The sequence below is a fragment of the Harpia harpyja genome, chromosome 11 (genome assembly GCF_026419915.1).
Source record: "Harpia harpyja isolate bHarHar1 chromosome 11, bHarHar1 primary haplotype, whole genome shotgun sequence".
Taxonomy (NCBI): Eukaryota; Metazoa; Chordata; class Aves; order Accipitriformes; family Accipitridae; genus Harpia; species Harpia harpyja.
The window spans coordinates 39125890-39140727 of record NC_068950.1 but is presented as its reverse complement, the minus strand read 5'-3'; the positions used below and the strand labels follow the sequence as shown (position 1 = coordinate 39140727).

The window sequence follows — 14838 nt, the reverse complement described above, 5'->3', positions numbered from 1 at the left end:
ACATTTTTGTATTATGTTCGGTTATTATTTCTAAAGGATTCTGGTTCTCTTGCTGTCTGCTAAATTGCATCATGGGAAAAAAAATAATTAATAAAACAGCAACAAACCAGCCCCATGTTTGATATGGAAACACTTTCATACCATGCTTTTCATCTGGGCATGGAGATAAGAACTGAGGAATGAGATTTCTTTGCCACTGAATGGAATTGCTAGAGGACAGGGAGCAGTTTCAGTTTTAACACCTGTCTTCAAATAGCTTTATGTTGTGTGCCATATTACAGTGATAAGAGGTATGTAACTGTCTAAATGTTACTTCATAAAATATACCTATTGACAGCTCTAACTATGAGATACATGACTATCAAATAAGCTTAGCAGCAGCTGTGGCTTCCTCACTCAAGAAAAACCCTAAAGCAGTGACATTAGAAAAACCACAGCCCTTTAAAAATGCACATATTCTTTCTTGTGCTAAATTTGTTCAAATAAGAACAGAAGAGTTGAGAGATGCAGCCTAGAACTAACCAAATATTTTCATACTGGACTGTGTTTTCTTAGTGCATAATTATTTTCTGGTTATTATTTATTTCTGTTGTCACTCACGTTTTTCATTTAGTTGATGAATTTGTGAAACAAGTGATGGTTGTACATACTCCCAAATGACTTGATGCATCTGACATATTTCTTGCTGTTGGATTAAATTGATTGTAATTTGATGCACTAAAAATAGCACTTTCTGGCACCAGCTGTTTAGGCAGCAATGGGACTCAATTCACCAAAATTTCTTGGAGCTAGGAATACTTTTTCTGCCTCTGATATCTTTCCTTCAAGTACAATCCACTCTGAAAAAATCTGTGTGGCTCGAAAAACTTTCTCAGCTCAGTTGCTTTTATTATGTAGGAACAATTACAGCTTTTCATTTTCTTGGATGAATTCTGTTTCAGAACTGTCAGAAAATGTGGTTCAGGAATGTAACACAGCAGATTTCCCCCCCAGTTGCCAGCTGTGAAACAACATGTTCTCTTTTAAACACTGAGCATCTACTGTCATTTCTGTAAGCCACACTATTACATTTGCCAGTTAGGTGGAGCAGAGTTCCTACCTTTGAATGTGTTTGGTCAGGACACCATGTAAATAGAAGAACACAAACAGCAAACAGTACGTTCTAATATCATGCAATAGTATGAGATAACCTTTTTCTCTTAAAATACAGTTTTTACTTTTATCGTCCAACAATTATTCAGGAAAAACAAGAAGAAAATGAGCTGCGTGCCCTCCCACCCCCCTCTTCTGCTCAGCTGGCTGCTCTGAGTTTTACACTCATTGAGGCAGCAAATGAACAAGGCATATCAGATGATGACTTCAAAATTCGTCAAGAAATTGTAAACGAGATGGAGAAAATTATTCAACAGCCCTTACCAGGTATTCATAGTATTCTCCATTTTCTTTAGGTGAAAATTTTTCTTTTTCTTTATTTTTACACAGATTTTGATAACTTCATTAATGGTGAATTAATGCATTTGGGGTTAAATTATCTTTATATTATACAATATTAATATATACAGGCATTTTAGTACAGACTGGCAGTTGATTTAAAAGGAGTTAACAAACCTACAAAAAGAGGAAAATATGGTTGTGTTTGTTTTTGCTTCTTTCTGGTATGTGTCTATTGAAGCTATTGGTCCTCTTGAAAGTGATGATTTCTGATGAAGATTGGAAATTTCCAGGACACGAAATATTTCCTTCCTGGTCGTGCTTAAAGCCTCAGCCACCGAGGATCTCCCTCAGGTTCTAGTCTTACAAACATTTCCACCTATACCTTACCTAGCATTATTGAATATCTGTGGCTGTTACAGTAGAGATTTCCCCCCCCCCCCAAGTGCACTTAATTAAGCTAATATAAATGTAGCAGGAGGGGAAAATGAGAAGGAGTTTGAAATGTATTTTTTTCCTACCAGTCCTTCAGTTGTTTATAACATCTTTCAGGGCAGATAAAAGTTGCATGGGGTAGGTTTTTTTAAAGCATAGTTTTAGGAAAAAAAAAATTAGACTTCAGCTATGAGTGATTTTGGTAAGCATGTGAGACATTTTCAATACTTAATTGTGATTTGAAATATCTGCAGGTACTAATCAGTAACTGTTCAATAAAACAAGTAATTAAAATCAACAAGAGTTATTGTTTAACAGGTATTTCTTCTCATGTATATTTATGGTTAATGGGTCCTAAAATGTGGAGAGGTGTACTTTGAAATCAACTATAGCTTCCCAAAGTCTCTTGAATTGTCTTAAGTAGGTCAAAAATACTACATTTACATAACCACGTGTAAATATCATACCTCATCTGCCTTTTTCTTGACTGAGTGCTTCATGTTGATTAAAAATAAGAATAATTAAAAAAAAAAAAGTCTGAGTAGGTTAAATGCTTAGTCCCATTTTTTTGCTTCAGTGGGTCAATAAAGTTCAGTGCATTAATAGAGTTTGTAAACATTGCCTGGATAAGTTGAATAGTAGTCTTCCCTCTCCTCTCCCTTCAGCAGTATGCTTTGTTACTTCAATAGGACATGTTAAACATTCAAATCCAATTTATACTACTATTGGAAAATAAAATAATATAAACAATATAACAATAAGATAATCTTTGACATTTGCTTCTTTGCATTGATTTCCCATCATCTCCTATAGTTAATACAGTGGGAGTTTGAGAGCTGATTTTTGGAGCTACGGTAACGTTGACATTATGTTAACAATGGTTTATTTTTCAGTGAATCTGTACTGAAGGAAGTATTAATCTCACTGACAAAAAATAAGTTTTCAAACTTTTTATTTTATCTGTTTCGAAACTGAGTTAATACTCTATACTGTCCTTTTATTTTAGAAATACCTTCTTTTTTCCCTTTGCTGTATAAAAATAACAGTAGTAAGAAAGATTTTGTTTGCTGCCGAATGATCAGCTTTAGTTTTAGGAGCTGTATTAAATATATGCTTAAACATAAGGTGCTGAATAGAACAGGGGCTTGTAGGGTGGAGGTTTGCTCATCTGTTTGCTCTGTAATACTGCCATATGTGGCTTCTAGTGCAAACTTCTGTTCTGACACACTATTGAGTTTTCCACTGATAGTATATTAGCATAAGACAAAGCAAAGGAAATTATTACTTTTACATAAAGACTCATGAAAATTACTATGTTAGTGTTACTTGGCTGGCTGACTTGTTTGGACTGATGAGCTGATGTGGAGGTGTAGTAGTAGTGGAGGGGGAATCTGTAGTAGTAAATGACAATTTGTTATTCCCCTTTTCAAAACCTGCTATGTTTTAGTGATTGTGTTTTCCAGAGTGATAAATTAGGAAAAAATTAATTCATGTACAGTGTAGAAAACATGGGATATTCTGGCATAATTTTCTCTTCAGCTCGCATTAGAATTATGTAAAAATCCTTACTACTCTGAAAAGCCATTGGAAATAATTGCAATGTATTATTATTATTAACCATACAGAAATTAATTTTGAGAGGGCTAGTTTCTAAGTAGTGAAAAATAGAGAAATGTTTGTTTGAAGATGTATATGTGTAAGATTTATTTTTGCTTTTAAGAATTATTTTGTTGCAGTTCTGTTTGAGAGAGTTTGGTCAGAACACAAATAAGGGTACTAAGAAAAAATACAAGAAAAACCCTCTTCACTGTGAGGCTGGCTGAACATTGGCACAGGTTGCCTAGAGAGGTTGTGGACTATACATCCTTGGAGATTTTCAAAATCCAACTGGACACAGTTCTGGGCAACCTGCTCTAGGTGACCCTGCTTAAGCAGGGTATTGGATTTGGAAGGGATTGAGAATAGTCTCAATTTTCAACTGACATAAATATGTCAGAGCCCTAATATATGTTACAGGAAAGTTTTCATTTACAAAAATTATATCATGAAGTGGGATAAATTATTGCTTATGGAGTGGCATGACATTTCTCATGATACTATTACTGAATACTTTCTAATTAGTTTAGATCTGTTGCACATCTTTGCAGGTAAGGAACTATATTAACTACAAAACCACTAAATGGATACTGTACTTTGGTTTTGGTTTATATTGAAGTTACGTTTTATATGCATGTTTTGTAATGAATTTTGCATAGGAACTTGCTAATGAACAGGTTGTAGCACATATCAAAAAATTTTGACAAAAATGTATGAGGCAACAAAGAATTTTATAATTGGCTAATGGCTGCAGTGAAATCAAGTTGTAGTTAACAAAAGCTGTTAAATAAAATCCTGCACTGAGATGGTGGCGGTTACTACTATTTTATGTTTAATTTTATATTAAGAACAAACAAAACTAAAGCTGCATTGCAAAAATACTTTAAAACAGCTTGAAAAATTTTGGACATTTGGTAATTACACTATTTGAATTATCTGTTTTCCTGTGATGCTGTGTTATAGAAATGACTAGCCTTCACAGGAGTGAGAAAGTGGTTCAATATTCATTAATCTGGGAGTACCACTTGGGAGGTACAGTATCTAAAGCAAGGCATGCGTCATCCATTAAAGAATAATTTATTTACTAGTTGTTAAATAAGTATGTTTCTCTCTTTCAGAGTGTTCACTGAGGATGTATGGCTCCTGTTTAACTAGGTTCGCTTTTAAGACCAGCGATGTTAACATTGATATAAAATTCCCCCCTAAGGTGTGTAGATATTATCTTGTATTAACTAAGACTGGTTTTTAAGTCAAGGCCATCAACATTTATTTCTACTCCATTGCCTTCATCTTCTATTGGGGCATATGGTGTTAGAATAGCACAAAGCATACAGTCTTTGATTTGGTGTCAGGTGTGCTATGAATCAAGCAGATAAAGTTTTCATTGCTTATTAGATAACTTTAATTCTGGTTTTTTTGGACAATCTTATGCTAGCTTTTTCTTTTTTTTTTAAATTTTTTGAGTAAGCATTGAAGCAGTATGAAAATAGTTGGCTCTGGGTAAGTGTGCTTTTACATGCTTGTGATTCAGACAGTAAAATCTTGCAGGTCTTCATTCGCTCTTCCCCCTGCCCTTTTAAAGGTGGGGCTAAAAGTGACGGTTTTCCTTTTATGTATTAGTCACTTGCGAGTAGATGTCACATTCCAGCTTACAGTTTACTGTGGTAGAAAATTCCTGCGGAGCAATATAACTTACCTTTAAACATTGAAGTTGTTGGTTCATGTTTAGTATGTGATACTAGCAGCACGTTCTTGTTAGAGGCACAACAACTGCCGAACTTGCTCTTTTTTTGACTGTATGTGTTACAGTGGAAGTCAAGATACCTGTTTTGGATACATACTTACAGATAGCATTTCGAAATGATACTGCAGTTAGGAAGCAAAACTGAACCCTTTTTCAAACAATTGCATGTGGAATGTACCATGTCACTTTTTCACAAAGGCGGTGATAATTTTTAGTTTTTCTTTGAACTATTTACGGGTTATCTTTGAAACACCACTTAAATTGATTTCTGGGAAGGGAAGGAAAGAAAACACATTTAAAAATTATAACCTTTAAAAACCCTTGGGAAAGTACTGACATTAAATTTTTTACTGTTGTGCGTTTCTAGTGGCATATGTTGACATTGAAATTGTTGAATGTATGGCAAGTATTTTGTTTTAACTTTATGGAGTCTGTAAATACAGAACTACAACAGAAGTATTAACTAAAAAAGCTGTAGGCTAAAAGGAAGCTGGCTAATATGTTTACTAGTACCTGTTTTCATGGTGTGGACAGATACAGTTAACTTTTTCATTAGTACTGACACATGATTTCACTTTTGTGAAAGAACATAGTGTTATTAGTTGTGCAACCTAAGTAGTTTTAATCAAAGTTTAAAATAAAATAGGTTAGTCTGAACAATGTAACCTGCTCTAATTTTGTCATTTTAGATGAGTCAACCAGATGTTCTGATACAGGTGCTTGAAATCTTGAAGAACAGTGGTGAGTTTTAGTTGCATCTTATTTCTATTTAATTAACATTCCACCTGCTGTTCAGTTGTATTTACACTTAATTTTTCTGTAAACTTAAAAAAATTTATTAGTTTTCAACCAAGGTATTTGAGCTGTTTTTACGAAAATGATTTTTATGAATACCAGTGCTTGCGTAAGTGAGGGATGAGAACCTGCAGCTGGAGAATGGCAGCCCAGGTTGTCCAGTTCAGATTGCCAGAATTTATGGTAATAGTATTAGCTGCCAGGTCAAAAACTATTTAACTTTCTAGGAGAAATTCTAAGCAGTAAACCCAAAAGCCACTTTGCACTTGCATATGAACATCAGTGAGAGCTATTACAAGACTTCTGAAACTTGTAGCCCCCTGTTCTGTCAGGAAGTCCTCTAACCCTGTAATCTGCACATTTTGAATCAAGTGACACAAGTAGCATTGCATTTTTGATCCTTCAGGAAATTTTGATAGGTCAGCTCCATAAATGGTTCTCAGACTATCCTGATGGTTCATCAGAGTTCAACCTGTGTCTTTCAAATGTTGTAAAGACAAAAATGTTCTAGAAGAGATGCCAGCCCAGTTTTCCTGACGAGGGATTTTTTTTTTCTTTCTTTCTCCCTGCTAGCTGTGTGATACTGGTGATGAGCATCAAAAGTAACCAGAAAATACTGCTTACTGGTTAGCTATGCAGCACTTAATTGAGTTGTTCTGTAAAAGCGTGGTATAAATGTGGTAGTTTTAAAGACACAATTGGGAAAACTGTAAAAGACTTTCGTACATAATAGTTTTTTTTCTCCTTGCTTAGCTGTCTACTCAGATGTGGAGTCAGATTTCCATGCCAAAGTTCCTGTTGTCTTTTGCAAAGATGTTAAAAGGTACATGTCATTGAAAAGGATTTTTAATGAGATACCAATTTCTACTATGCTTGTTCATAGCAGCTGCTTGCCTGCACTCCTGACAAGAAGTAGTATTGTAGCATTTAGCTAACATTCATCTTAAAGGGGAATTGCTCATACATGAAAATACAATCTAGAAAGAAAGCTTAGCTTTGTTTTTGTGCTTCATGGAGCTCATTAGTTGTAGGAGTCCAAAAACAGCAGTTCTACTTTTAGTTAAATAGGGGAAAAGTGGAACGGTTTTCAGTTGATATTTAAGATTTCTGCCAGCAATTTAATCCAGGGCTTTAAAAACACTTTATAAGGTACACATTGCCAGAAAGGACACATAATCTGACAGTTTCAGTAAATTCCTAAGAAGTAGCAACCTCCAAAATGAAACATGATTGCTGTATGGTGTCCATGTTGCTTTGACTGGCTAGAGGTATGTGATTGAAACTCTGGGGAAGTGGTGGGCATATCTTTTCCTGTGTTTGTAGATTATGCAGAAGCTGTTTTGTGGACTTACCAACTCTTAATATGCAGCAGGCCTGGGTATTTATTTGGTATTTGGAAGATATAAATGGAATTTGAGTTGTGTAAGATTGCACAATTAAGTAATGGCAGAACTTAGAGCAAATCCTTAATGCTGTTTTATATTTCAGCTGTAATGAAATTCTGTAAGTTCTAGATCCAGCTTATGAGTTAACAGAAAATGTGATTATATTCTGTAGCTTTTGTTTTAAAAGTCCAGGTTCTTGCATAGGGAGACAGTGATGCATGTTTTTATTATGGTGGATGGGATGCCCCACCACCCCCCTGCCCCAAGCATCATCTGTATACACAAAGCAATAACTCTTTTATCTGTTTTACATTTGTAATTACAGTGGTTTGACATGTAAAGTAAGTGCTAGAAATGATGTGGCTTGCCTTACAACTGACCTGCTGGCTGCACTTGGTAAACTGGAGCCTGTCCTTATTCCCTTGGTTTTGGCTTTCCGCTACTGGGCTAGAGTAAGTTCATAAATATTGAGGATAATTAAATATGTTTATTTCCTCTTTTTAAGTACTGCATACAATGTAATGTATAATATACCATTAATATGTTTGTAGAAAAGAACTTCATGCCACTAGTTCACCTCTTACCTTAACAGGCCAGAATGAGACTGAAGATTTGGTGTGAAACTGTAAATATATATGAAGCTTGCACTATTCTGTTAGCAAGCTATTGTGCTAGTTCCTTAAAACTAGTTAACTGATCCTTGAAAACCAGCTCAATGGAGCAATTGGGCCTTGCAAACTTTCTGCTATTGAGGTCACATTGAAAAAAGTTAACTTGCTCAAAAAAGAGTCTGTCATCATACCCTGCTGTACTTCTTACAGGCATCAACAGTGGTAACAGGAACCAAGTTATAATGTTTACAGCTAGCGTTTAACTGTCTTGTAGTTCAGTCCTGAAATTGCTGCCAGGCCATACTTGACTTACAATGTCTTGGCTTTACTGAAAAATCAGTTGTATGGTATTATTGTTGCTTGATTTAGCAAGGTGTTTTTACAAAAATTCTTGTTTTACAACATATAAGTAGCAGCAGTAGAAACTACAAAGAACTGGTCAAAGTCTAATATGTTTATTACATCTCTTGAGTTCCCATAGAATAGATCAGTATCAGATTACAGCCAGATGCATAGAATCCCCATCTCCAATAAAAAAATACCTGATAGTTGACTAAAATTTTGGCTAGGAACATAAATGTGTCCCACAATCACAAAATGTGATGAAACTGAAGAGTGTAACTTAAGGCACTGTCTGAATTACTATAATTTGCATTTTGCCTGTACGTGGCATAGCATGACTGCAGTTTCTGAGATAAAAGGATTTTTCTGTTTCACTTTAGTAAGTATCTCACATTTCTTTAGTATTTGTCCTTTTATAATAGATTTTAAATTAAAATGCTGATGTTACATCAGAAAAGTAATGATTTATTCTCTTACAGCTCTGTCACATTGACTGTCAGGCTGAAGGTGGGATTCCCTCATATTCCTTTGCCTTAATGGTGATATTTTTCCTTCAACAAAGAAAACCACGTATTTTACCATCCTATTTGGGCAATTGGGTAAGTTGACATTATTTCTGTGTTCTGCAAGGTCATAAAATACACAGAATTTGATTGCCTAAGAAATTTGTAAATAGAACGCATTGGTACTTAATCCTCACACAGTTGATGCCTGACAATTCTGATGACTTTTTTAAAAAGGCAGCTGCTATAGCCTGTGCAATTGTGTCATGCTGTATTTTGGAGAAGAGGCAAATATTTCCTTCTGTAATTCTCTGAATTTATTTCTCTGACATCAGTTATTCTTGAGGGGGATAAATATCACAATTGTCAGTGTTACCTTTGGTGAAAACTTTTGGTTATATGTATTGTATACAGTCTTGCTTCAGAGCTACTTTAATTGTTGTTAGATTGAAGGCTTTGATTCAAAGAGGCCAGATGACCACCAGCTGAAAGGTATAGAAGAAGAGGAGTTTGTACGGTGGGAGTACAAACCACCAACAAATGGTGCAGCAAAAAACTCAGTTGGAGCGGAAAGTAAAACTAAAGTTGAACAACAAAAAGGTGGTGGCAAGAAGGTAACAAGCTCGGAAGTGGACAACCAAAATAATGCAAAGGAGAAACACGGCAATGTAAGTCATGGCTTTATTTCATTGAAACCGTACTCTACCTCTCGTCCCTATTTTTTATGTTTAAACATTTGTATTGGATGGAACCAGGAAAAAAATGAGAATTCTCATTTCTTATTGTAGTTGAGCATTCTTGTCCATGTGTTTCAGTCTCTCTTAGCATTCAAAACCCCTCACCAAGTTTCACTGGGGCAACTGTGGTTAGAACTGTTGAAGTTTTACACACTGGAATTTGCTTTGGAGGAATACGTCATCAGCATACGGGTACAAGAACTCTTGACCAGAGAGAATAAAAACTGGCCTAAAAGGCGAATAGCCATTGAAGGTAGGATAATACTCTTCTCTAGTTCTGTAGTCATCCTGCATTATTATCTTTATTTACCTAAGACTTACAGGTCTGTCACAAGAAGTGTGGGCAATAAATTAAATGAATAATAAGAGGAGAAAGTAAAATTTTTTTCTTTATATTTTGTCAGCTATTTAGTCTGTTTAAAGACAAATTTTCTGTTTAGTACTACTTTTTGCAACTTTGGTCCTTGAAATACAAAGTGTAAATTTGTCTCACTGTTTCTTGCCATTCTGTTCTTATTTCTGTATGTTTCATTCTTTCTATAAGTCATTATTTATTCCTTTTTTAATAAATCTGATACTACGAATTTTCAGCACTTCCAGCTGCATTTCCAAAAACCACAATGTTATTTTGAGTGTTTCCAGCTATAGGTTAGCTCTGTTCAGAGTGAAATGGAGCAAATCCATCAAAGTAACACACACCCCCACACCCCCAGCACCCGCAGTTGTCACTTTCCCTGTTGGTAGTATTTCCATACTGTGAAATTGAATGTCATGTCGTAGGCTATGCTTCAGGGCCTGAGTATCCTGCTAAGGGAAGCGCTCTTTTCAGGGAGTGAGACCATACGAATTTGATGATAATACATAGCTTGAGTTATATATGTTGGGGAGAGAAAGAAGGAAAATTATTTTGTCTATTACTTCTTTATAGCTGGAAGACATCTTTATTTCTGTTCCTCAACTCAGAAAAATATGTAAACAATACTTAAGAGGGAAAGTCACAGAGCAATGCATAACATTGTGAATTGGCCTTAAGAATAGAGAAATTGGGTGTTTGAGGAAGGTTAAGAAACCATTTAAGGTGATATTTTTGTAAAAGCATAAATAATGAATTTTGGACACTTTCTAGAGATGTTGATGAAGTAGCTTTTCTGTAACACACATGAAGTGATGGAGAGGGCAAGGAGAAATAGGTCAAAGAGAATCATAAAGACAGAATTAGTTACTAAAGGTATATTGAAGGATGAGTCAGTAAGGTACAAGAAGAGCAAGAAGGAAAAGTGAAAAGGAGAAAAACAAGCAATGAATTGTTGGGGCACATGTTGAGTAGTGGGTCTTGAGATCACTGCTGTGGCTTTAATTTCTTCTCCCAATTCTTTTCTTCAGTCACTTTTAGCTAGAGAGTTTTAAAACTAGAGTAGTGTTTATTCAGCATGTGGGAAACTAAAACCTGTAAGAAGAAATGGCAAATTACTGAGGAAGAAACAGAAAATAATTTCAAATAACAGATTGCATTCTGGTTCTGATACCTGCTATTGTTGGTCGTCTTGTGTTGTTTTGTTTGTTTTATGGTTTTTAATTTTTTTTTTTTTTTTAAATGTTAAGTTTGTAACTGAAATTATGAAGTAACAGAATCTCAGTTTGATACTATCTTCCCAGGCAAACTTATAGCAACTATGCAAGTGCTCTTTTTACATGGAAAACTTGTTTGATCTAGAAATCGCTAGGAAGGACTAAGAATGAAACCTGGTGAGATTGGTTCATATAATCCTTATAACCTTAGTGTTACTCTTAGAGAAATCAATTCCTTAAGGGAAATGCAAATCCTTCTTCAGTGAAGGAAAAAAGTTCAGGCAGGCCTACATTTATTTTGCCTTTGTATGTTTATTTTCATTTCTAGTTTAGTAATTGACCATAATATAATGGTACAATATACCTGTGGTTTCTTTTTAAATAACACTATTTAGAATGGTTTATGATAGCCAACCATTCATGGCCGCACGTGTGTTGTGTTTTGTATGGAAGAAGTCCAAAAAACCTTGTGGGCCCTACTAAGTATATCCAAATACAATTCTGGATTATATTGTAGGAATCTCTTTTTAACTGCCGTATCATAACTTAGGTATTTCAGCTGCTTTAGTGAAATGTAGAAATTAAAGATTAGTAATGAAATTGTTCTTTTTCTTCCTAGACCCTTTTGCACTAAAGAGGAATGTTGCACGAAGTCTAAATAGCCAGATGGTATTTGAGTACATCCTGGAGCGATTTAGGACAGCGTATAAATATTTTGCATGTCCGCAAAGTAAAGATGGGATTAAATCCAAACCAGATACCAAGAAAAAAGAAAAAGGGAAAATGAATAATAAGAAATCCACAAGATCTGAAGAGCCTGTAGCCAACTGTTGCCTTCCACAAGGAGAAAAAGTTGTAGATAAACAAAATATAGGAAGTGGATGTAACATACCAGAGAATGAACTTGAATGTAATGAAGCGGTAGAAGCTGTAGCCAAAAGATGTACTTCCAGGAACATAGACTCTTTGCTACTTTCAACATTGGACTCTAGTTACGATGAAGACAAAGAAGAAGCTTTATCCCTTATTTCTAATGAATGCTGTGAATTAAAGCAAAAATCACTGAAAGAGAGGGATGATTTAGAAATTTCAGTTTGTGTAACTGAAGGTGAGCTAAGCCACCATTGTAACTGCAGTGAACATCAGCCCTATGACACAAATTCTAGTAATGAATTTTCTGATGCTGAAAATAGACAGAGTTTGGTAACAGAGTCTTTTCAGAAGAGTAAGTGCACTGGCACACCAGCTACCTCGCCCAACTGCAAAGCAATGGTGGAAGCTCATGATCTCAAAGATGAAGGCAGACTCTCTACAGAAGAAATGCATTATGTGTTTGATAAGTTTATTTTGACTTCGGGAAAGGTAAGCTGTGTATTTAAGAAGTGCCGGTCATGTATCAGTGGGCTATTACATTTAAATCACTAAAACTGAGGGTGGATGGATGACAATCTCCCGATGATTGTTTCAGTCTCTGTTATGAATGGTAGCTGTAGCCTTTTTAGAGTATCTGTTACTCAGGACTGGAAAACACTGAACCTGTATGCTGTTTGGAATAAATGGTGTGTTGCCCCATCTTATGGAAAGCTTTCTGATTTCCACACAAGAAAATAAAAATCCTGGGGTTTGTTTTTTGTTTGTTTTGAGTTCCACCCCCCTCCCTGCCCCTTCCTCTTCTACTTTCTTGTAGAATTTCTAGGTGTTCTTAGGCACTGTGAGAACTAAATGCAGCCTATTGGGAGGTGTTCTTCTGTTCTTTGTAGAGACTCTGTTGCTGTTCATATGTTAAATGTTCTTGGTTGCATGACTTACCTGGAAATGTTAGGTCTGTTGCTATCTTAGAAGTAAAATTGCATTTGTGCACTTCCCTTCCCCCCCCTCCCCCCACAAAAGCCACCAACTATAGTATGCAGCATCTGCAAACGGGATGGACATTCCAAAAATGACTGCCCAGAGGATTTCAAGAAAATTGATCTAAAACCACTACCACCAATGACAGACAGATTTCGGGAAATACTTGATATAGTTTGTAAAAGATGTTTTGGTAAGTTGGAAAAGTGTTTGTACTCCGCTGTAAACTGTGATCTGTAATCTGGAAAAAATAAAAACTGTAGCATTAAATTACTTATTCTAGTAAATTCAGTAGGAAGCAGCTCTTCCAGGTACCCTAGGCTACAAATTGATCAATAATTTTATTTTCATATAATCCATGGTTGTGATACCAAATTCTTAGAACAGATTTGAGAAACTAATACTATACAGGATTTTTTCACTGGGTTTGTAAAAAGTTACTATTGTTCCCAGAAATTAGGCTCTGGGCAAAATTAGTTTTTGTGTTTGTCAAATTCTGTGGCTTCTTTTGGAAAAAGCTCCTTTTGGGTGCTGTGGTGGGTTAACCTTGGCTGGATGCGAGGTGCCCACCAAGCCATTCTGTGTTTGAATAATTGCAGAAAAATCAGATGTCTGAAATAAAATCCTAACAACTCTAATGATATCATGAAAAAGAAAAATTCATATTCAAGGAAAGTAAATGTAGCAACAAAAAAAAAGGTATCCAATACTTCTAATTAGCTGAAAAAGATTTTTGAGGTAGCTGAATGTCACATCTGACTATGTTTTAACTTGTTTTTACTTAGATGAATTATCCCCTCCTTTATCTGAGCAACAAAACAGAGAACAAATTCTGGCAAGTTTGGAAAGATTTATTCGAAAAGAGTATAATGGTAGGTAACAGTAGGTAGTGATTCTTGATAATGCTTTTCTCATTCATGTTGTCCAGAGCATGAAGATGTAGTTTGTCTCATTATTGCTCGTTTTCCTTGCTTAAAGCAGTGGTGTCTCTTTTACTTCTGTATGTAAAGCTATCTTGCAGACTTCTAAACTGAACATCCCTCAATGCTATTCCATGGAAATGTCCCTGGAGTGGAGGAAGAGCTGCAAGAGTAACAATGCAGATACGGGACTATTGCAGTCAGGACAAAAAAAGTTTGAATAGGCCCTGGGCAGTTGGGTTTAGTGTTATCTGGGTCTTGGGCCAAGTACTTTTGTTGCCTAGTCACCAGTGTTTAACTATCTTAGAAATCTTTATGAGTTTGTTATCTTCACATCCCTTTTATAAAACAGGCAAAAGTATCCTACTACAACCATGGGAGGCAAGGCACAGAAATGCAAAGTGATTTTTTGTAGGTGTTGTAAAACAGTACTAGTGCCAGGTACTAAACCCAGGTCTCCTGAATTGTTTTACACAGAAGTCCATCCGTTCTGCTGTAGCTGGCCTATGGTCAAGGAACTGTGAATTGCACTTCCATCCGCTGGCTGTGCCCTCCACTTACTGGCAGCAGCTGAGGATTGAGACCTGTTAGAGAACCTTGAAAGACTTAAGATTTCTGGTTCTATTAAAGGCTAGGAAAAAGCTGTGAATAGGTGTTTATATATATTTTCCTAGCACTGATTTCAGTTGAAGAGATAAATGTATCGTTTTCAGTTAGGAAGAAACTGCTTCCTCTCAGTTATATAATTTCGCTTTCCTTTACAAGAATGAAAAGAGATTATAATACTGTGTTTCAAACAAAAATGTAAACAAAACAATTGGGGAAAGAGTGTTCCATGAAGTATATTAATCTTATTGCTTGCATCTTCTTGAACAGTATGTTATGGTTACAGAAACTTAATGATTGACTAAATTTAGCTAGT

General features: G+C 35.5%; 1 protein-coding gene across 6 annotated transcripts in view; it reads left to right on the top strand.

Moving 5' to 3' along the window:
• Window positions 1-14838, top strand: part of TUT4 (terminal uridylyl transferase 4) — a 51153-nt gene that overhangs the window by 17773 nt on the left and 18542 nt on the right. For all 6 annotated transcript variants that reach the window (XM_052802404.1, XM_052802403.1, XM_052802405.1 and 3 more), the window contains 11 exons: window positions 1242-1419; window positions 4581-4669; window positions 5896-5947; window positions 6755-6824; window positions 7712-7838; window positions 8819-8938; window positions 9289-9510; window positions 9658-9832; window positions 11768-12510; window positions 13039-13189; window positions 13782-13868. In XM_052802404.1, the coding sequence (XP_052658364.1) occupies window positions 1242-1419; window positions 4581-4669; window positions 5896-5947; window positions 6755-6824; window positions 7712-7838; window positions 8819-8938; window positions 9289-9510; window positions 9658-9832; window positions 11768-12510; window positions 13039-13189; window positions 13782-13868 (2014 nt within the window). The remainder of the gene's footprint in view (window positions 1-1241; window positions 1420-4580; window positions 4670-5895; window positions 5948-6754; window positions 6825-7711; window positions 7839-8818; window positions 8939-9288; window positions 9511-9657; window positions 9833-11767; window positions 12511-13038; window positions 13190-13781; window positions 13869-14838) is intronic.